Source organism: Syzygium oleosum, unplaced genomic scaffold (genome assembly GCF_021117445.2).
Source record: "Syzygium oleosum isolate NSW1041296 unplaced genomic scaffold, Sole_v2.1 Sole_v2.06, whole genome shotgun sequence".
NCBI classification, from domain to species: Eukaryota; Viridiplantae; Streptophyta; class Magnoliopsida; order Myrtales; family Myrtaceae; genus Syzygium; species Syzygium oleosum.
In genome coordinates, this window is record NW_026607490.1 from 4,986,112 (window position 1) to 5,009,026 (window position 22,915).

At 41.0% G+C, this 22,915-nt stretch overlaps 2 protein-coding genes and 1 long non-coding RNA gene across 4 annotated transcripts; 1 reads left to right on the plus strand and 2 right to left on the minus strand.

Annotated features, from left to right (window-relative positions):
- Positions 1–108: 108 nt before the first annotated feature.
- On the minus strand, positions 109–3,072 carry LOC115680223 (uncharacterized). Its single transcript, XM_030603989.2, has 2 exons — positions 2,392–3,072; positions 109–489 (listed from the first exon to the last, which is right to left on the minus strand). The coding sequence occupies exons 1-2, from the start codon at positions 2,792–2,794 to the stop codon at positions 473–475; spliced, it is 420 nt and encodes a 139-aa protein (XP_030459849.1). The 5' UTR covers positions 2,795–3,072; the 3' UTR covers positions 109–472.
- A 2,126-nt stretch (positions 3,073–5,198) lies between these two features.
- Positions 5,199–6,989, plus strand: LOC130138383 (uncharacterized). Its single transcript, XR_008816787.1, has 3 exons — positions 5,199–5,485; positions 5,595–5,662; positions 6,201–6,989. It is a non-coding gene; the product is annotated as an uncharacterized LOC130138383 (long non-coding RNA).
- Positions 6,990–7,082: 93 nt separating this feature from the next.
- On the minus strand, positions 7,083–21,503 carry LOC115680239 (MADS-box protein 04g005320-like). Of its 2 annotated transcripts, XM_030604010.2 has the most exons (7): positions 21,198–21,503; positions 16,716–16,791; positions 15,034–15,095; positions 14,856–14,955; positions 9,507–9,548; positions 7,493–7,534; positions 7,083–7,393 (listed from the first exon to the last, which is right to left on the minus strand). In XM_030604010.2, exons 1-7 carry the CDS (start codon positions 21,380–21,382, stop codon positions 7,280–7,282), a joined length of 621 nt encoding a protein of 206 aa, XP_030459870.1. In that variant the 5' UTR covers positions 21,383–21,503; the 3' UTR covers positions 7,083–7,279. The 2 variants fall into 2 exon arrangements, with proteins under 2 accessions (XP_030459870.1, XP_056168238.1); XM_056312263.1 differs by lacking the exons at positions 7,083–7,393; positions 7,493–7,534 and adding an exon at positions 8,640–8,720.
- Positions 21,504–22,915: the final 1,412 nt, after the last annotated feature.

Genomic DNA, 22,915 nt, shown 5'->3' on the forward strand with positions numbered 1-22,915 from the left:
ATCATCATCGAATCAACAATAAAAAGGTCAAAGAACGAGGTAATAGAGATCCTTAGACGGGGATCAAACTACTATAATCGAAAATGCCGACCTCCTGAAGATTACAAATACAGAAACTCGGAGGCATGGGAATAAAAATTTGAAAATGCGAGATACATAGGAACTGAGAACTAGCTCCCCAGCTCTCATCCAAAACAGGTATTGAACTGTATATTATCCTAAAAAAAGGCTTCAACGATACATCATTTCTGAATCTAACTACTTCAAAAGCCATCTCGAAATATTATCCGCAGAATCTACAAAGAGAAAGGTATCCGCAATTCTGCATCAATACTTGAAAAGCTCCGTAATCTCAATGTCCCTATATGTGTAACTTAAGGCAGTAGTAATTGCAAGAACAACCGAGTTCTGTGCTCTCAATCCTCTGGGACATAATTCATCCCTTCAGCACATCTCCAAACGGTCTTTCCATTCACAATAGCTTCCATGCTGATCATTTCAAATTCACAAAAGGGACATGTTAGAAAATTAACCATGGACTATTGCTGCACTCATCTAAAACATGTAGACACAGGAAACTGATCGAAATGTGAACAAGAAAAGGAAAAGAAGAGCTACTACCATCTGAACATGAAGCTGACCGACATGTAGAGCACTTTGTGTACCAGTTAAATAAATTTCAAGTTCGACCAAAAACAAAATTCAAGTACATCAGAAATGTACAAGGAAAGAGAAGCGAGAAACAAAGGAAACCATCACAAGACTATGTGGAGTCGCAACAAGATGTCCAAAGTCGAAGAAAAGAGCGCAACAAAGATACAGATAACTTGCCCGAGTGAAACTTGTTTTAGCGATGTACTCCGTCACGTATGCTCAAAAGCCCAAATGACCAAACGTGAGCAATTCTATTTGACTCGATCAGTTATATAAAACCTTTAGCTAAAGTCAATATTCCCATTTTCCTAGCTAGCCAAATTCTAGACAAACAGAGTCAGAGGCAATAATCACTGACCAGAGCAGAAATTTCTGTGGACAGCTCAAACCAAATCTTTTGGCAATTCTATTGGGTGAAGCAAGCCAATTTCAACTCAAAATTCTCTTTGAGCTTCATCGAATGAAGGTGCATTTTCAATACTTCCAACAGCAGCCAACCATGACATTCTGAAAACTTGGCTAGAAGCCTAAGAATTAGTTATTCCCCTTCCAAACTTTTATCAAGCCCTACCTACATGAATTTGATGAATAGAAAAATCAAGGTACAAACACCCCGACGCATATGAGCAGGTTTGACTTCGGCCGGAAGTTGATCAAAGAATCCTACTCTAAACACGATACAATACAGATGTACACTCCAAAGAACCTCATATGTTTATCAATACATGACTAGAACTGTTTTGAAGTAATTCTCATTTGAGTAAATGATTTCTACGTTATTGTTGGAGAGGTCAAAAAGTTGCACCAGCTACAAATCAAACAAAGAATTTACAGCAAGTGTTGCATAGGGAATCTACTTATAAAATGCACAAGCAGCAATTTCGCTGTTGGCAGAAGAGCAATGGCAAAGTCAAATCAGTGAAACTCCAGAAAAGCATATACGACGCATTGTGCAGAAAGCATAATCAAGCTAAGATTTTGTAATATCGCTGCCATATGAATCACGGCAACAAGAATATGCTTTGCTTGAAATGCTCATCTTCCAAATTCCAAAACTTTCCATGCATTTACTGGCCAATGCCAAATCCGTCCTTATTTCATCGAAAAGAGCATACATCATGTAAATTGAACAGAGCACATGTCAGAAGGAAGTGAAAAAGGGCAACCTATAACAGTGCCTAACTATATCGAAATTGACCATGTCAGAGGAAAGACACCATCACAAAAAGACATTTTTTTTGCCCAATTTTCTCATTATCAATCGAGCATAACAAATTCAAGCAGCTGGAAATAGACTACCCGAGGTTCGCATCAATACAAGTTCATCACAGAGAGATCCCACAGAGCCCAAAAAACAAAAAACAAAAAAAAATGTCAACAGCAGCATTAGGAACCAAAGATCGACAAATAAGTTATCTCAATTTCATTGAGAAACTACATAGTGTTGCAAAATGAGCTTCCTAATCATAAGTTGCTCCCCTGCTTTCCTTTTTGCTATGAATAACCCAATAACTGACCCATGGAATTGATGAACAAGCCCTTGAACGCATACAAAGCTAACGCTAGCATCAACACAAGCTACCGCCAAAATCAAATAGAACGATTAAGCAACAAATCCATCAAACAGCAATGTGAAATTTAAGATTCCGGCGACAAATTCAGCCCCAACAGCGGTTCCCAGAGACAGGACACAGAGTCAGACAGAACAGCTCACGAGGGTACGGAGAGATTTCTTACACGGAATCTCCTTCCGCGGCGCCGGTGGACCCGTGGCGTAGTACAGGATCGACCGCCCCAAGACCGAGAGGCTCGAGACAATCCCGGCCACGTACAGGAGCATCACCAGCCCGAGCACCCACGGCATCAGCATGAAGCCGATGAAGAACGTGACCGATCCGCACAGCATCAGCGCCAGCGATATCCCCAGCATCAGCGACGCGAACCCCGCCGGCGTGATCTGCGCCACCGACCCCCTCGACGACGACGACGACGACGAACCCTCCGCCGCCGCCGCCGCCGCCGCCGGGGACTGATCGGAGAACGAGACAGGCGTCGGGGGCGATCGGAGCAGGTTCAGCACGAAGGCGGAGAGCTCGCAGAAGGCCCGGGACTGACGGTCCGGTTGCTGCCTCCTCACCATCTTCAACCTCGTCGGAAGAAAATCTGGACGTCCTGATGATGATCGAATAAAATCCCTTCCCGAATTTCGCCAAAAAACGAGGCAATGATTTTCCTTCAGTCAATGATTTTCTCGGCAAAATGGGGCGGGTGGCTGCGCGCAGAGCTCCGGGGTATTATTTTCTCGGGAAAATATTGGGAATTCTTGGCAGGGACGGAAAGGGACGCGGCGATGCAATCATTTCTGGTCGAAGGAGGGTCTGGGGGAAAGTTGCGCGACATAATCCGTTATTTTTTTTTTATCTTTTTTTTTTCTAAATATTTATTGAGGATTTATGTATATATTGATCAAGCGGGATAGGAAAATTTAAAAAAGATTTTCCCGGAAAATGGAGATCTTGTCGACGCGTGTGGTTCTATTTTTCTTTGGGGGGGGTTGCTTTATCCGTTAGCCACCGACGGATTAGGGGCGGGCGACACGTCACAGATCGGGCGCGCGCGAGGGACACGCGCTTTCGGATGTGGGGTGAGGGGCCGGGGCCGGGGGGATGGGGTGGGTGGGGCCCGGCTGACGTGGCGGGACCTTTTATCCTCTGCGGCCGGCGGCGGCCGCACGTGCGCTGCTCCCTGCGGAGGAGGAGGAGGCAGCGGCGGCGGCGGTTGCGGGGCGCGTGGGAAGGGCGGCGACCGGTGGAGCGTTTCGCGGGGACGGTGTTTCGCGACTGTTCATTATAAGCATTTTGTTTTGGGCCCCCCCCCCCGGCAAATTTAGGATAAGCTCAGATTTGAGGAGGGCTTGCTAATTTTCGGGCGGCGCGTGGGCGCCTTTTGGGCCTCCTTGTCTCCGGCGATCCCCCTTTTCAGCCCGGACGGGCCCGTTGGGCCCGTTGTTATGGGCCGCGGAAAAGCCCACTAGCTGATGAATCGCAAGCGGGCGGTGCGCATTTGAAAAGGTCGAAATTGGGCTTGTGAAGAACGAGAGTGGATTATACTTGGGGAAAAAAGACACTGTGCTAGTTTGGTCTTTGTGCTTTATTTCGTAAGAAATTTTTGGGCTATAAATTAATCTCCCGTGAATATTCTTGGACAAGTACCTCCTTTCTCTTGAGATATTGATCGAAAATGCTGGGTATGCGCCGTAGACGAACACACGTGGCATTGACGTGGAATGACTACGGATAAAAAAAAAGTTACGGAAATTGTGAAAAGTGGTCCGTCTATCATTGTTCCTATTTGATTATGGTCTAAGATTTGGTCTCCAGACTAAGTCTTGGGTTTTGAGATCATTTCGTATTTCGCTCCGTATGTGGATAAAAAAAATCGACTGAGAGCGAAAGGCCAACACATGCATCGATTTGAAATAAGCTACGAAGAAAGACGACTTAAATTGCTCGTGTGAGCGAAACTCTCAAAAAGAGTATTCAAGCGATGACTATTAAGAGAGAGTTGCTAATGGGTCATCGAATTTTGCATTATATATAACATGCGGACGCCTCATGTCGATTTCCGGTACTTAGTATGTTTCATTCGCATTTACGACTTTTTTTGGAAATTTAAGCATACCGAAACATAAATATAGTTAATAATATTAGGAGCATATGTCGAATTCGTCAATGGGTTTGATTACGGGAAATATTACGTCAAAAATCGACCGAGTCCCGTCACCGACGATGGTTCCTTGCGAAAGATAGGAGTCAAAACCCTAGCCTACTTTTGGCTACTGGGTTTGCAGAAAGGTCAAGCTTGTTTCCATCCACCGCAGGAAAGAAGAAACATGATTTAATAGATGAAATAAAGTAAGGTCAAGTTTTATGGAGACCTTGAAGCAAAAGAATCGAGCGTAGGAGTCATCGGATCCGACCAGCCGATTTTGGGCGATTCTGCAGGAACTGATGATCGTCGGTTTGGTTCCAATTCCAAGTGTGGAAACAAATCACCTGGATCGCGCGGATCAGACCGATATATTTTCTCTTAGTAAGTTAATGATACTTGATCATATTATATCACATTTAATTTTTCATTGATTAAAGATAAAAAAACACTAAAGAATGAGATTTCAAACTGTACAACTACACTTGCAGTCTTGTAGGGAATAGGGAAAAGAAAAGAAAAACATATCACCGCCGGTTCCTAGATCTGATCCGGTTTGGTTCCCGGTTTCCGGTTCCACAAATCGAAAACCGCCCCTTCAAGTGTAGCAAAAGAATTTGGTGAACGCTAACTTTATATGACTTGACATGGTTAAGCACGTCGAATATATTCATTTTAGCGCATGCAAAGACAGTTGTAATGAAATTAATTTTTGCACGATGGACGTGGTAAAGAGCAATTATTTCGTAAATTAAATTAGTTGATTGCATCTTAAGAATCTATAGAACCATGACACGTCACGCTATACTGTCTCTAATATCGTAATTAGAGCTATTTATCGAATCGATTATAAATTAAGCTAGTAGAAAATTTTTGTGGGCACCTAACCTTATCTGTTTCTAGGTTTCTCGAAAATAAAGACACCTGCTTTAGCGCTCTGCATGAATCCGCTGATGTCAGCCGACTCTCCTAGAACCCACTTTCCACCTCTAGAAGGAAATCTCTCGCTTCGTGCGATCATCTCAAACTCTCTCTCTTTTTGCCCTTTTTGCTCCTGAAAATGCGCTTGTCATCCTCCATTGCTACGATCTCCAAGCTCATGATCTCTGACAGAGGCCGCAGAGTAAGCTTCTCGCGCCGAAAAATGTCGAGCTTCCCCTCTCTCTCTCTCGCATTCATCTTTCGTTCATAGTTTAATTAGTAGTTTGATATCTCTGCTTCGGTTTTTGTAGAAACTCCTCCTAGCTTATCTTACCTCGTGACTGAAGTTACGTTCGTTAGCATATGCCATCCTTCAACGGTGAGGGAAATTTCTTCAACGATCTAAAGAAAATGACCGGTCGCTTTCTCTTTCGCAACAATTGTTTGATGCTCGTGTTCGATCAAGTTTGCACATCGCTTGCCCGGGCTCGCACGGTTGCGATCAGTGATCACTCGTTAGGTCACTGTTTATAATGTGATTCTTTACGTTAGTTTTAGCTGAGATCTTTGAAATGAAAGACTCTAAATATGTGCCAGGGTTCCCATGTGTTTCGCTTTTCAATGTTACGTACGTCGTCGCTCCTCTCTCTCTCTCTCTGATGGAAAAGATTGCCTTCGGGTAGTTCTTTTATTGAGTGTGGATAGTCATTTCTGCACGATTGAATACATATATATATATATATATATATATATATATATATATATATATATATATATATGGATGTGTGTGATTGTATATCCACTATGGAAAACTTGTTAATGATGCGACGAAGGATAATAGTTCCATTCACTACAGTAGCACTCGATCCTTATTATCCTTCCGATTAAATTTAGTGCAGGTTCTTTACATTTCACAGAGAATGGCCGAATGCTTGGTGTGTCTCATCTGCTCTTGCATGGGTCTGATGCGGTTCGATAGGATAAATTGTTGAAGGTATGGCGCTTTCCCCCTGCTATGGTTTGTATTTCTGTCTGAACGAAGCAGCTAACACTATCAACTTGTTCTTTTTCCACGAGTCTCGTGATATGACTGGTAACCATTGGCATGTCCTTTCATATAATACCGTGTGTGCACCAAGGAATAGAGCAAACCTACGAAAAATTCGCGGGTGTTCCCAGAACTTGTAAAGCCCAACTCACATGCATCACTAGATAAGATGCACTCACATGGTTTATTCATGCATGTAAGCCGGAGCATGCAATACTAGCTTCCCAGATATGTACAGATGTTCTTCAGCTCAGCTTCTGGTTCTATCTAGGGCTTGTCCTCTTGCCATCTGATAATAAAAGGCAAGATGGATCATAGTGGCATTAAACAGACATTGAGGACATGGATCTGCCCGGTCTTGATGGCAGGCATCTATGCAATATATTCATAGTATATGGAGACATGGCACTACCGGATTCAGCTTGGGGAGAACTAGAATTGTAGATTCGACCAATGTATGTTAACATGAGAGAGAGCTCACCTAGTTGAGGACATCATATTCTAGTTGGGTGAAGATGAGGATAATCTATTTCATCCAATGGTAAGATTTATGGACTGTTCGGGTGTCCCCAAGTAGAAACTCTCTTACTTTTGCCTCCGAAAAGTCTGGAGTCTGTTTTCGCTCAAAGAAGGCATGTTGAATTATGTTTTACATGTACCCTCCTGTACTAAGGGGATTTCCATTCTCAATTCTGCTAACCGGTAGCTGACTCCTACTGTCCTGGTTGATATGAAGTTCAGTGAGAATCTCTTAGTAGTCCATATTATCATGTCGTTGTGCCCATAGATTATAATTCAAAGAGAGTGTGTCAACTAGGTCATAAGGTCCATAAAGACGACATGGTTTGATCTTGCATGATAACTGTTCTAAGCCAAGATCATATTCACAAGAGGATCGCAGCAGGTCAAGCTAGATTCTGTTAGTAAGTGCACAACCATTTTCCACCACTATCGGAGTAAATGGAGAGTAGCCTGTCGAGGATGAAAAAATGTAGTGTTCATTTCAGAAATCCCAAGAGCAACCTCGTTGACATTATCATCATAGCTCACCAGGGAAGTAATCTGCAAGTCATGAACAGTATTAAGGTCTTTGCATGGATACTGAAAACCACATATATGATGGTCACTTGTTGTGAAGCAAGTCCATGAGAGTCATCTTACCTCCTCCTTCAGAGACTCATGCTCCTCTCTCATCATCTTTTCCTGTTCAGAAGATTAGATTAGAATATTCACAATTATTTGTCAGAATTCATGTTTCTAGTGTTCTGTGGGGCTACATGGTGCAGAAACACATAAATCAGGTTTGTGAAAAGCCATGCTTCGATTCTTATCCCTTCCTGACTTAATTGTTTAACTACGCTATAAAGCCAGTGGCACAACATGTAAACTTTCATCAGGCTGCTTTCTCTGGTGACAGTAGATGCAACTTGCTCTCTCTTTCTGTAGCAGTTCTTCCTAACACATCCTCTGTTCTTATTCTATTAGTTCAGGGTTTACTTCCTTGCTAGTTGTGTTTGAACTGGCCTATTTTCCTTCCTGCTGGACCCTTGACTCGAATAGGTCAATCCGTCCGCAAATATTTCTATTCAATTAAAACTCTTTAGAAAAAGTAAAATCAAACACCTAGAGTTGTTAAGATGAAATTTTTAAACTCCTTTTCTCATCTATACACTCTTGAAAGTTGCTAATGACTATTCCTCAAAGCCCTGGGAAATCAAGGTCAATTGGCTGGATGTATTGGGAGCACGCAGCAGAAGCCCAATACCTTCACCTAGGGAGATTGCAAGAGAGAGCTCAAGTCCGAGCCCGTCAACATATCCAGTTGGACCCAACTTCACTCAAAAAGCTTAAACCAATGAGTTATGTGCTAACTAGGATATATTAACTGCTTAATACCACATTAATTATCCGATGTGGGACTTCTCTAACACAACTCACACGTGTATCTCAACAATCTCCCCCTCACGTATGAGCTCAGTGTTAGGTTTGCTCATCCTTAATTTAGGTATTCTTCTGCATCAGCTTATCTCAACTTGAATCTCTAAGTCATTGCAATGCACCCACAATTATGCACAACAACCATCATCAACTGCTAACTTGGGATTGCATCACCCATGGTCTCTATCTCGCGTCACCAGACCAACTGTCCATGGTCACTTCTCGCCAGACCAATTGTGATGGCAATTTCCATCTGAAACAAGCGTCAATCATGAGATTTCTTTGTTGAGATATTCACCAAATACCGGAACAGATTGAAGGGCCACCAATCAATCATCGTCTCTGATACCATTAGTTGGAAGCACGCAGCAAAAATCCGATACCTTCAACTGGGGAGATTGCCAAAAGGGAGCTCAAGTTTGAGCTCGTCAATATATCTAGTTGAACCGACCTTCACTCAAAAAGCTTAAGCCAATGAGTTATGAGCCAACTAGGATATATTAACTGCTCCACCACATCAATTATCCGATGTGGGACTTCTCTAACACAACTCACACATGTATCTCAACAGGATAAACGGATCATGTTTGTTCTGGAATGCTGAAATGACATTTTTCAAGGCCGTGACCACACAAAGATGATGGCAATGAAGAATTTATGTTAATTGAATACTAACTTCGTTCAAGCTCTTAAAAGAAACAACAAAATGGCAATGAAGAAGCCAAAGTCATGTTTCTCCAGATTCTAGAACTGCCAATTCTATTTTCAGAAAAGCGCATACACATTCTTCTGCAGCTTTGTGGAACTAGGACCCTGGAGATCTATATTATGATAGAAATGCCAGTCCAACTAAGGTAAACAGGATGCTGGTTAATGAATTATTGACTGGTAATCAAATGCTCAGTGTCCTTAGTGGGTTTATACCAGGTAGTGGACAACTGGAAATGTGAACAAATATGAGACAGAAACAACTGCAGCACAGAGATTGTCTGGGGGAATATTGGTGCAAATGGGTATTAAGTGTTGCGAAGAACCCATTAGTGTGGATTACGGACAGGTCGGTAGTTTTACTATGATGTGTGGCTTTGAAACAAATTACTCGGTCCATAGTTGGAAAGTATCACAGTAATTCAGTACATGCTGTAGCATAGATGCAGAAGACTCTTCGATTAACTGCTACTTATCGGGAGCGTATATGCTGTAATTCTAATCCAAGAAATAAGAGTCTGTTTTGTACCTGTTCCTGCAAGGTAGTTTTGGACTCCAACATTAGCTCTGTCTGCAGGAAGAATTAATCAGTTTGAAATCTGCATGAGGATTTCAGCAGCAGGTTGCGTGAAATAAAATTTACTTTGCATATGGGATGGAGTATGTATGAACAAATTCATTTAAAACTCGCCGATAATTGTAGTTTAGGCAGACATGGAGACATATCAGTAGAACGGGTGACTAGTAACTTTTATCTCAACTAGGAAACAGCAGTATTTTACCTAAAACATGAATCTGTTCATCAGATTACAGAAGTGAATCTGAATTCAGCTTTTCGTGCCTACAAATGTTACTTTTGTAGCAAATAATAACCTCTTGGTGGAGAAGCATGTGACTTCTATTGTGAAGTCTCTCAACACAGTTTAGAATTTGGAAAAGTGTCCAAAGTTTTAATCTTGCAATTTTCTTTTTCCCTTTTTTGATAAGAAAGATCATTAGACTGAGCTCACAGAAGAAGAGGGACACAAGTGAAAGTGGATGCAGAGCCCAGCATGTCAAAAGGGAAAGCCTAGCTTCCACTTTTGAAATAATGGAATCATAAACCGCCTCACTTCTGCACTCATATTCTACCCACAACTGTGCCTGCTATCTTTTTGATAAGTAAGATCATGAGACGGAGCTCACAGAAGATGAAGGAAGAAGGTGAAAGTGGATGCAGAGTCCAGCATACCAAAAGGGAAAAGTCTAAACAGCTTCCGCTTTCGCAGAACCAGTGTTATATGCCACTTCACTCGTGCAAACCCATCAAATGGAGGCCTCAGCCACAACAATGCCTACTTTTGTGGAACCAGCTCTATTCTTTGAGTTATTAAAAAAAGAAGACAAATTCAGTAACACGATGGTGAGAACTATTACCAGGCATATGTTTAGTTACATCATAAATAAGCAGGGACAACCAAGCTTAGTCCATATAATCCACTGACCAGCATCCAACATATACTGATACAGCAAATTGATCACAATGTTTTGATCATGTGCACCCATCTTCTTTGGTTTTGGTTTCATTTAATCTTTAAGCTGAGGCTATCAGCCAAATTGGCACACAATACTTTCAGAAAGTTTTCAGCTGCAAACGCCAGCTAGGTAAAGAAAAGCCAGTGAAATACAGGAAAATGAACTCCCCTACGTAAATGTGACATGTGGAGAACACTTAATCATCCCCATATAATTTGTCAAATCCAATGTTCACACAGAATGCAGGAGGAGACACATTGACATAAGAAAAGGTTTTCTCTGGATAGCTTGCCACTTCTGTATGTCTCAACTTTAAGCCCGCGAAAAAAGCTGATCTAAATAGAATTCTAAATCCGAATTGGACTTATGATTTGACGTCCAAACAAGCAATTGATATACTTTCCACGTTGATGTTAAATTCTTAGTTTGAATAGTCTGAGTCGGCAAGTCACATATGAACATATAAGAACGGAATTCTACTTAGTTATTACACACTAAAGCAAACAATAGAAGTGTTAGGGTTTTCTCTTTGTGAATTTTTTGAGCGAGAAAACACTTGTTGGTTTGTTTTACGTGTAATTTAAGGCAGGGAAACACTCGAGCGATTGACAAATGGTGACTTTGCAATTCTCCAGATTCGTAGTGGATTTCTTTGTGGATGGCTAGACTCTCGTGAAGTAGGCACCGACGCTCGGATCGAATCACGTAATTTCTAGGGTCTTTTTGTTCTTCGTTAATTTCTCTGGTAATTTCTTTTTCCCACATTAAATTTGAATTTCCAATTCGCGTTATTTCATAACAATAGGTATTAGAGTAAGATTAGTATTTCTAAAGTTTATTTGGAGCTTTTGTTTATTTGGTCATTGTTTAAAAAATGTGCGCTTACAATTACTGTGAAGCAAGAATTGAGAAAACACTTACTGTGAAGCAAGAATTGAGAACACAAGGGACAACTATGGTCCTGGAGCATTAAAATGCTTGCCCTGTTTATAACCAAGGTTTGGCGAAGGCTTTGACTGCAAGGATAAATTGCCAGAAACGATGAAAAAGGACAATAAGGTAGATTTGATGGAAAAGGCGAAAAACTTAATCATGCTGAATCCGTCGGATGAGATGTTGCTACTGTTGTGCGTAAAATTTAGCCACTTTATCTAATTAAGGGTTTAAAAAACCGCTCGTATATGTTTCAAAGGATGTTTCAATTTCGGGTGGTTGAACAAACAAATATCAGACCCCATTTAGATGAGTTCAACAAACTCATGATAAACATGAAGAATGTCAACAAGGCCTTGCTTGATGAGAAACAAGGTACAATGTTTATTGTCTACTGGATTCTTTTAAGCACTTTACCATTTCACTGCTATAGGGCAGCACTACGATTATCTTGGAATAGATAGTCCGCTTTGTTTTCTAAGGAGTGGCAAAAGAAGTTATGAGAAGATAACTTTGCACAAGATATGGCGCAAAGTTTAGTTATTTGAGGTAGAGACATACGCAGAGAGTTTGGAGGTAGCAGCCGTTTTGAAAAGGGGTCGAACATGCGATGTTATCACTACAATGAGGTACAATGGGAGAGATTATCCAATGAATAAGGGTAAAGGAGTTAAGGTAACGTTTGTGGCTAGGATAATATTGTTACTAACTCTCGGTACACGAAGGTTATAAGGTGCTTACGGGAAATGGTACTGCTTGTGAAATAGTAAAGAACGCAACAATTTATATTAAGATGCACAATGGAGTGTTGAAACATTGACTGAAGTAAGGTATGTACTGAAACTGAGAAAGAACCTTATTTCGCTGAGTGCTCTTAATGAGTTCTGATGTCGACCTCCATTAAATGTGGAGTTTTAAAGGTCCTTGAGGTGTGCTTACTATGATGCTAGGGATTATAGACGGTAGGTAGTATCTCCTCCAAAAAAGACAATGATTGGCCCATCCGTTCTTTGAAGCCTTAGGTTTGGACATGAAACAATTGTGGCACGAGTGAGAGAAATGATTGTTATAATTAGAGGGATTTCCAAGGAGGACCAAATGGAGAAGCTTAACTTCTTTGAATGCTTCGACATTAGTAATTAGCAGAGAGTGAAGTTTTGTACGGCATTTCATCGAACATTGGAGATTGTAGGCTCTGTGACATTATAGGGACTCTCTCAAGTTTCATCCAAGGATAGTGCTAGATATGTGTTGTTCTTTGTTGATGACATTTCAAGGTTTTTTTAAACACAAGAGCAAGGTGCTTGTTGATTCAAGTCGTGAAAGACGATCAAAATGTTGGTAGGAAGAAAGATCATGTGCCTGAGAACTAACAAAGAATTGGAATTCCATCTTGAGGAGCTTAGTTGGTTTTGCGCTGAGAAAGATATGGTGAAACACTACATGATATTAACACACTATGGCTGAACGGAGTTGCATAACTGATAAACAAAATTGAATTGGAGAGAGCTCGCTCTTACTGTCCAATACAAGAGTAGGTGAAAATGGGTCGGAGCATTGAATTCCGCTTATTGATTAGTGAATTTATCAACATCACCAGAAATTGATCAGAAAACTCTGGAGCAAAAGTAATTAGGTAACCCTACTACACTAGGCTAAGAGTGTTCAGTGTTGCCCTGCTTACACTTGTGTGAATATTGGCACGCTAAAGCCGATGGCAAGAGATGCATGGGCCTGAATTATGCACATGGGATGAAGCGATATAATCTGTGGTGCACTGAAGGTGATTTCACTTGGTTTTAAGTTCAGCAGAGAGGATACCTTTAACTAATTTGCTTTGTTTCAGAAGAGCAGTGAAGGATCGATTATAGAGAAAGATCAAAGGTGTGAAAAACAAGTGAAGTAGATGTGAAAGTATCTACAGAGCCACTGAATTCCATAGTAGCTGACAGTTGTTCAAAGGAGTAATGAATCTTCAAGGTGGTCAGCAGAGGTGGATGAGATAAACTGTATGCACATATCGAAATAAATAATTTCGGTGTTGTAGAGATAGTTCTAGGTTTGGAGATGCAAAAAGTGAAAACTGCTGGAATGTTGCGAGCGACTGGAAGGAGTTACATCAGGAAATTGTTGAAGCACTTCAACATACGATTGAGAAATTTTATAAGTACCCCACTTTCCGCCTATCATGAATCGTTTAGCCTATCACTATGTACTTGGATGGAATCGAATACTTGTCTCCAGATTCACATGCTGGTTGTTCGAGTTATGCCATAAATAATACTAGCTTGATCTTTCAAGTGCAGTCAGGAGAATGTATACGGCTAATCAAAGTGCACATGGGGATGAAGTCAAGTGGATCCAATTGTTGTGAACCATAAACGTTGTGGTACGTTGCGGAGGATGCGATTTAGGTAGTGTGGTAGTATCTAGGTTTGCGGACCCGAGTCACGCATGAACCAGAAGGATGGTTGAAATCTGATAGCTAATCCTTTGCTTCTCTAAATTGTGCTTTGACTAGGAAGACATCATGGTGAGGCATGAAGACGATGAATGGAGCTATAGAGGCGGTGTGGTCAAATGACTTGATTAGTGATGTTGGCTTGAAACATCGAGTTGATGTGGTGTTTAGTGGAAATCAGAGATATAATCAGAGAGACGAGTTCATTGGTAACTGGAATTTCTATATCAAATGTGGCATGTCTAATATAGAAGCTTCCTCCAACGAAGAATCTTGCAGACATGTAGACCAGGTTAATTCTTCTAGAGGAGTTCGTGGTTAGCTTGGGCTTGATTGACATATGTGACGGTTGAGCGCCCGCCTGGGCTTTGCAAAAGCCAGTGTGGATGATAAGCACTATGACTTGACTACAAGATCTAAGATGTAAAATTGTTAAATAAGTCTCGAATTTTAGTTCGTAAAAGAAACTCGATCCAAGTAGAAGTCAGGAGTTTCTCTCTAAGAGTTTTTTAAGAGAACTCTCACAAGAGAATATGAGATAACACTTGTAGGTTTGCTTTAGAAGTAATCTAGGAATGGGAAACACTTAAGTGATTGTGACTTTGTAATTCTTCGAATTCATAGTGGATTTTTTCACGAATGGCTCTTTATGTAGAGGAGGTATAGACACTAGAATCAAACCACGTAAATCTCTGGTGTGCTTCTTCTTTGATTTCTCTAACAATTTTTTCTACACATTAGATTTGAATTGCATGATCCATTAGTTCCTATGTTATTTCACATTTATTTCCACTACTCACTAATAATCAAGTCAAGATATAGCTCATCTTCATCGATGGAGACCGGTCTCGGCGCTGTCAGTGAGCATTCCCATATATTTTATGTTGAGTCAATTTCTTAACTCAATTGCACTAAAATTTTGCACCATGTTATTGTTCACTGTAAGCAAAAGGATAGATAGAATAGCACCTTTCTAGATCTAGTTTGTCTCAGTGCAGAATGTAGTTGCTTCTCTAGTTGTACTAAGTCGGTCACACTCAGCTTCTCAATATCTGGCCCACTTAAGTATCTGAAAATGAAAGATATTCATGTAAAATCCAACTGAATTCTTTTCATGGAGAGGTGAGCTGATAAATAGAAGTTCAACCTTTGAACTATCTGAAGCATCTCAGGATGTGACCAGTAAACCGCATCTTCAGATCCATTTCCCTGTAAAGAGGTAATTTTAGGTGTTATCACTAGTATAGCTGTGTAAATACTTTCTGTGTTTCGCTACATGTTCTTACAAACCTCACTTTTTAGACTGACTACACAGGTGAAAGAGATGGAGAGTTCATGCCATTGGCAGCTCGTGCCTCTACTACACTTGCAGGATGTAGCTCTCAAAATGTCATTCTAGAAGGTGGAGGATTATGCTTTGATGTCCTCATGTCAAAATGAATTGTTTTAAGTAAAGGACAGTATTAATCTCACCAATGTGCACTGCTTGTAAAAGAACACAACTATACGAAAATTTTTATCAATTGGCCAAGTATCTCTGTCTGATTTTAAGCAACTAAAATTTAAGGCACGGGAATAAATCTATTTGCTAAGCTGTTATGCAAGGTTCTGCGCGTATCCTAAATTCTTTCCTTTGTAAAGTTCTATGTGCTTCTAACAAGTCATCATGAATTTTGGTTATTTTAGGGAAAAACCAAAAACATGCCTCTCCGTTTTCACTCCATGACCGAAAACATACTCATGTTTTCAAGATTACAAGTTGCATATCTCTGCCTCACTAAATAACTTAATTACCCTTTCTTGTGTAAAACACTCAAAAACCTACCCTCATATCACTCAAAACACCCAAATTCTCAATCCAAATGTATCGCCACTCTCCCCTGCCACCGGCCACCACCTCTGCCGACTCGGACCGCCCACCAATTCCGCTCGTTGCCGTCACGGCCCGCTTTATCTCTCATCACCCCTCCCCTCAACCAAGCTTGGATCAGGCCAAATATCAATCCTTCCCCACCAACTCCTCTATCTCGCGATCTCACCTTTGCAACTGTCTCTCTCTCACTGTAAATTCGTCTCACTCACTCAAGGGCAGCGGCCACCGGGACCTTGAGTCGAGGTTACCGTAGGTCGTAGTGATCTGGATTGAGGTCATGACACCATAGGTGACCTCGAATTGAGGTCATGACGCTGTGGCTGACCTCAATGAGGTTGCCCATGGGATCGGCGATAGTGATCCAAGGTCACGACGCCATGGGAAACCTGTGATCAAGTCCCCCAGGCGAGGTGTGCTTCCAATGAGAGAGGATCGGGCAGAAAGTCGGGCTCAACAATGATGCTTGTGTCTAGCGGCTTCGCGGTGGCATTGGAGAAACATATGGGTGAATGGCCGGAGAGGTCAGAGGAGGGTGGCATCAATGTTGTCTAAGCTACAATTTTTAGTTAAGTGCTTTGTTGGTTAGGATTTGGATGTGGGTTGGTGTAAGAAAAAGGGTAGGGGCATTTTGGCAAAAAAACAAATAAAAATCGTGTACATAAGTATGCGAATTTGCTGAGTTGAAGTAGCAAACTTGTAGTTTTAAAAGTAGAGGTTTGTTTCTGATCATGGATGGACAACTTGGGCGTGCTTTTAGTATTTTCCCTTATACTGACAACCTTGTAAGCAAGTGCATAAATTGGCCGAGTTAAAGTAGCAAACTCGTAGTTTTAATAGTTGAGGTATGTTTTTGTTCATGGGTGGAAAACCGAAGCATGTTTTTAGTAGTTTCCCTTACTTCAATGATGATATGCGTCAATAACCACTTCTCTTTGCTTAGAGAAAATCTTACATACCTCAACCGTTTTGGCATCTTTGGAGGTCTCTGCTTCTCCAAGATGGTTGTGGTATCGCTCGAGGATGTTGGTAAAGCTACAATAGTCGGGTACTTTATGTCAGAAATATCAGGATATTTGTTTAACATGTAAAGAAATACAACATAATTGGCACAAGATTAGAAGAAAAATTTCATAGACTTCACATGCTGCTTGCTAGAGCAGGATGACATGCACAAACGAAATTTGGCTTTGTTCAATGTAGACGCCATTTCTGCCATGTTCTATCTTTCTCAATTTATTTAGCTCGTGTGATTGGAAATGGCTTGCAACTTGTACTTGAAAGTATCACTAGCTTAAGCATAGGGCCTGATTTTGGGTGGTAGTGGTAACAGATATATTTAGGAGATTCTGTATATTTCCCTTTATTGGCCTTAATTGATTGTAATTGATATTTTACTACTTTAGATAGTCATCTTATAAAGCTTAAAAATAGACCCATTTGCTCTTCCATTTAACAATGTACAAAATATTACATTTTTGTCATCACAATTCTCAACTTGGCATTAGAGCCTCATTAAGTTTGTTTTGAACAACGCCAGCTACATTGACCACGATTCTCTACGGTGGTAGTGACGACGCCAACCGCATCATCGGCCGCGTCGCTCCTGTTTCTCCGCCAAGTTGCGGACTTTATAATCTTTGTGGACGATTATTCTCGTTATACATGGCTTTATCTTATGAAAAATTGATCTGAATTTACTCATTTCTACTGTGATTTTGTTGTCATGATAAAAGCACAATTTTCTCAAAATATCAAGTTTTTCATTCGGATAATGCCACGGAATATAAAGACATTGAACTTCTTAGAATTCTCTCCCAAAATGGCACTATTGTTCATTGTTCTTGTCCAGGAACTTTCCAACAAAATGGTCATGCAGAGAGCAGAACATAGTCATATTTTAGATATTCCACGCACTCTTCTAGTCTCTGCATCATGTCCAAAACAGTTTTGGGGAGAGGCTTATCTTATTGCTGTATACACTATCAACCATACTCCATCACCTATCATAGGTAACATTTCTCCTTATAAGCGCTTGTATGGTAGTGTCCCCAATTTCAATCTACTTCGAGTTTTGGTAGTGTTTGTCTTATACATCTTCTTCCATATGAGCACAAAGTTAGAACCCTGTGCTCGTTTACATTGCTTTTTTGGGTATGACATTGAAGACAAAAAGTATAAATGTTGGCATCACATATCTAATCGTCTTCATGTCTCATCATGTTACCTTTTGGGAACACAAGATGTTCTCATCTCTCGATCCCTTCAATCATTGACTCATTTTCCCTTCTTTACCAATACTTCAATGGATTTATCCCAAATTTCGTCCTCTTGTGAATCTTCTCTCCGGAAGTGCCTTCTTCTTATAATATTGACGTAGGTCCTACAAGTGATACCACCTCGGAAGCTTTTGATGTGTATGCTCCATATGTAGATTCGTCACTAACCGACATTGTCGCTCCACCAAAGTAAGTCGACCTTCCGTTTGACTTCTTAATTACAATTGTTACTATACAATTGTTTTTCTTTCTGTACCCCGCACAAATAGAGAAGCTAATACTAATTCTCTGTGGCAAAAAGCAATTGCAAATGAGTTGCAGGCCTTAGACAAATCTCATATGTGGTATTTGGTCAATTGTCTCCTAAAAAGTCCATGTAGCTTGTAAATGGGTATATAAGATTAAAATAAAGGTAGATAGTACTATAAACCGTTACAAAACTCGACTAGTGGCGAAAGGCTTTACTCAAGAATACATAGTTGACTATGAAAAGACTTTTGCTCTTTTTGCATGCCTTACTTCTATCCACAACCTTCTTGTTGTTGCCACAGTTAAGCGCTAGTCTCTGTTCTAGATAGTTGTTAAAAATGCATTCCTAAATGGTGAATTGCTAAGTAAGTTAAAATGCTGTCTTCTCTTTGATACACTCCTCTTCCAACAAAGTGTGTCAATTATGTAGAGCATTCTATAACCTGAACAGGATCCTTGTGCATGGTTTCCAAGTTTAGTTCCACCATGGAATCTCTTGGCTTCAAATTTAGTCCCTATAACCATGCTTTTTTTTTGTTCAGCACACATTTCGTGGGTATATGTTGCTCTTATATGTGGACGATATGGTTATTATTGGCAATGATCATATTGGCATTTTAAAATTAAAGAAAAATCTAAGTCAACAATTTCAAATGGGGCGGGCTTCTTTGGTTATTATCTTTCACAAGCCAAATATGCCATTGATCTCATTTCTCAAGGCGATCTTACTAACAACGAGGTCACTACAACCCCTATTAAGACCAATGCCATATTTGATGTCATAATGAGGCCCATCTTTCAAATGCTACACTCTACCGGCAGCTAGTCGGCAATCTTATGTATCTCACAGTTTCTCAACCTGACATTGCCTATGTTGTTCATAGTGTTAGTCAATACAAGACTGCGCCCCGTATGAGTCATTTTGCTGCAGTCCTTTGAATTCTTTGCTACATCAAGGTATGTTATTTGATGACTTTCACTTTTCTACTCAATCTACTTTAGACGTTGACAGCTTATTTTGATGCTGACTAGGCTGGTGACCCTCAAGATCGTCGCTCCACTACAGGCCACTGTTTCTTATTGGGCACCTCACTTTTCTCGTGGCGTAGCAAAAAATAGACCCTATCGCTTGCTCTAGCACAGAAGCAGAATATCGAGCTCTTGCTAATACGACATCAGAATTATTATGATTGCGATGACTACAAGAAGACTTGAGAGTGCGTCATCATAGCGGGATAGTCATTCATTGTTGCAACCAAAGTGCTATCCCAAATAGCATATAATGATATTTTCTACGAATGCACAAGCACGTTGAAGTAGACTGTCATTTCACCCGATATCATATTCTTCGTGGTATTGGGACTTGTCTCAACTTCATTAGTTGAACAAACTGCTGACGTCTTCACCAAAACACATTCACCAGGGCGTTTTATGGATCTTTTCTCCAAACTCTAGTTGACCTCTTTCAAATCATCTTAAGTTTTGAGGGGATGTTAGAGATATATTTAGGAGATTTTGTATATTTCCCTTGATTGGTTCCGATTGATTGTAATTATAATTTTGCTAATTTAGATAGTTATCCTGTAAAGCCTATAAATAGGCTCATGTACTTTTTCTTTCGATATTGTGAAGAATATTACATTTTTTTGTCATCACAATCGTCATAGCATTTAGTTAGTGAAATGTATAGAAAAAGATTCCCAACGAATCTTTTGAACACAAGGTTCTTGATAAAGTCGAATTGACTGTATGTTCCATAGCATCAGTTCTTTCGCAGTTTGCCATTGTGTTGTGCACGTTCTAGCAATTAAATGTCATTGATGACCCGGACGCTAGCATCATTTTAGCTTGAAGTACTGATGCAGAATATATGCATTACAATTCAAATAATTACAGAAGATTGGAAATGAAGCCTTCGCAAATCTCTTTTTTGTATTCTTTTATGTCGCTTTCCTCTTACTTACTATGCCCATGAGGTGGCCCATTCTATAAATACAAGGAAAAGAATAGTGCTAGAGCTACTGCAGCTCTAAAATTGTGCTTTGCGAAGAAGTCAAGGTTGAGATTCAATTGCTAATGATAAGAGTCACACATTTGCAGAGCCGCAGGCGACTAAGTCTTAAGAAGCTAGTGTATAATTACAAGTGCAGGATTTAGTCGATAATTGTCACATAGAAATACTGCAATAGAAATGTTCAACTCTTGCAGTGAGACATGCATATCAATCTTGTAAGTCCCCATGTAGAAGCCTAAACACCACAAGAGAAAGTTGCCTTTTTTCAGCGTAATCTAACTCCAATTGCTGTTGGGTGTCCTAGAAGCTTATTTAGGAGTTTGAGCTCACGCTCTTCAACGACCACACATGCATTCGGTACAACATAAGATAACAAACCACCTTTCTTGTCGCTTACAAAATTCTCGACGCTGGTTCGTTATTGCATGACAACTCCTATTCCTCCCCCCCGGTTTGAAATGACAAGGAAGAGATCACGAACAGGAAAAAGGAAGAGGAGCGGAAATGACAAGGAATGCCGCGAGTTCCCATGCCAAACAGTGTTCAGCGACCAGGTCAGAGCCCAGTAACACTCCACCCAGCCACGAATTTAAAGCGAAAATCGACCGAGAGAGAGAGAGAGAGAGAGAGAGAACAAACGCGCGCACAGAACGCACCAAAGATAAGCAGCGAAAAAGCAAAAGGGAAATCCTAACAAACGGGTAAGCAACAAACCACAAAGAAATCGAATTGTGAAGCAAACAAACACAACAGTAAACATCAAGCAGAAAAGGCTTCGAAAGCCTCACGGTCGCTCGTACGGTCGCAGTGCGACGGAGCGACACCGAGCGAGCGAGGCACACGAGCGTTCCGCGAGAGCGACGGAGGGTGGAGGGGGGGGGGGGAATCGAGGGGCGCACCTGTCGCCGCTGCAGAATTCGTAGAGCTTGCCGCGGCTGGAGAAGACGGCGAGGGCGACGTCGACGTCGCAGAGCACCGACAGCTCGCGCGCCTTCTTCATCAGCCCGCCCCGGCGCTTCGAGAAAGTCACCTGCCGGCTACTCTTGTCGGCGATCCTCCGAATCTCCACCTTCCTCCGCCCCATCCGCGACGGCCGCCGCCGTGCTCCGCCCCCCGGCGCTCCGAATCGAGGAGGAAGAGCTTTTCCGAGAGAGAGAGAGAGAGAGAGAGAGAGAGCGAGCGAGAGTGTGTGCGTGCGGCGATGTGCTTTGGAAGGGGGGAGGGGGCCGAACTGAAAGGACGCGCGCACGCCAATCTCATTTTGTTTCGCTCTTCTCTCGTCAAAATCTAATTTAATTTAATTTAATTTAATATAATTTAATATTGAGTTGAGTCAGTCAATTCCGGGATTAAATAATCCCAGAAATTAGGCAGGTCGACACGTGTCTTGCTCGCGAGTCCCCTGCTAGATGCTGCTGCTCTTCTTCTTCTTCCTTTGTCTTTTTTTCTGGGGATTTGCTGCCACGCTCTCCGACTTATGATGGTTCGGCTCGCTAACGCTTTTTAGCAAGGGGGTTTTATTATTCAATACTCATGAAGGGAACTTGCTATTCCTTTTTTTTTATTATATATAAAGTGATTGCTAAGCATGTCGTAATAGAGTAACTATAAAGTACTTTAGTTTGGAAAACATCGAGATAAAACGGCCCTTTTACGACATCCGTTAAAGATTCACCGATTGTATCTTTGGTCATGGAATTTTCTATTTTTAGCAAGCGACTTTTTCTTGAAACATGTTATTCTTAAACTCAGTGACTATGTGCATTTTTGGGCAATGGCGGAACAAGTTACCTTTCCAAGATAATATTGTCTTTCCTTCCTTCAAATCCTGTACAGATTAGTCGGTTACGTACGAAGGAAATGGCCAACGTCATATCTGTGAACAGCTTGCTTGTAAGTGGATCACATCCTTCTCCCATTATTGTCAATCGGGATCCTTCACCCACATGATGGATTGAACTGAATACGGATTGGGCTTTTATAGGTAAATTCGGATTCACAGGCACAAGAGGATTATTTAGTGTTGAAGGGGGTGCCTGCCTTGAAAGTTTTGACTCTTTCATTGGAATATGTTTGTTGTTGCAAGCTGAATTTTGAGCACAAAGGCTGAGACTCAACTTTGCCAAGCAACATGGTTTCCACAAGCTCATTATTGACATGGACTTGAAAGTTATTATTGAACATATGAACAAAGAGACCTTGGTGGATGGCATTGGACCTACTTTGCTAAAAGACATTAGAAGAATGTTTGGGCTCTTATTCTGAATTTAAAGTACAACATAACTCCGAAAAGGAAATCGTCTTGCCGATTGACTTGCCGATTGACTTGCCAATCTTGGAATAAAGAAGCTCTTGCACACTATGTTCTACTCACTGTCTCCTAGAGAGTTGATTCATGCTTTGTTAGGTGATAAAGTAGGAATAGTAATTTTTAGACGTTAATTTGTATTTTGTATACTTTCATTTATGTCCCAACAATGCGTCATTGCTATTTTTAAAGATCTTAACAGTTGCAGTTAATACACTGATTAATGAGATCTTCACAACTTCAATAAATAATCATAGTACAGCCTTAGTGATACCAAAAGAGCTCTTAACCAATCACGAAAAACGGAAT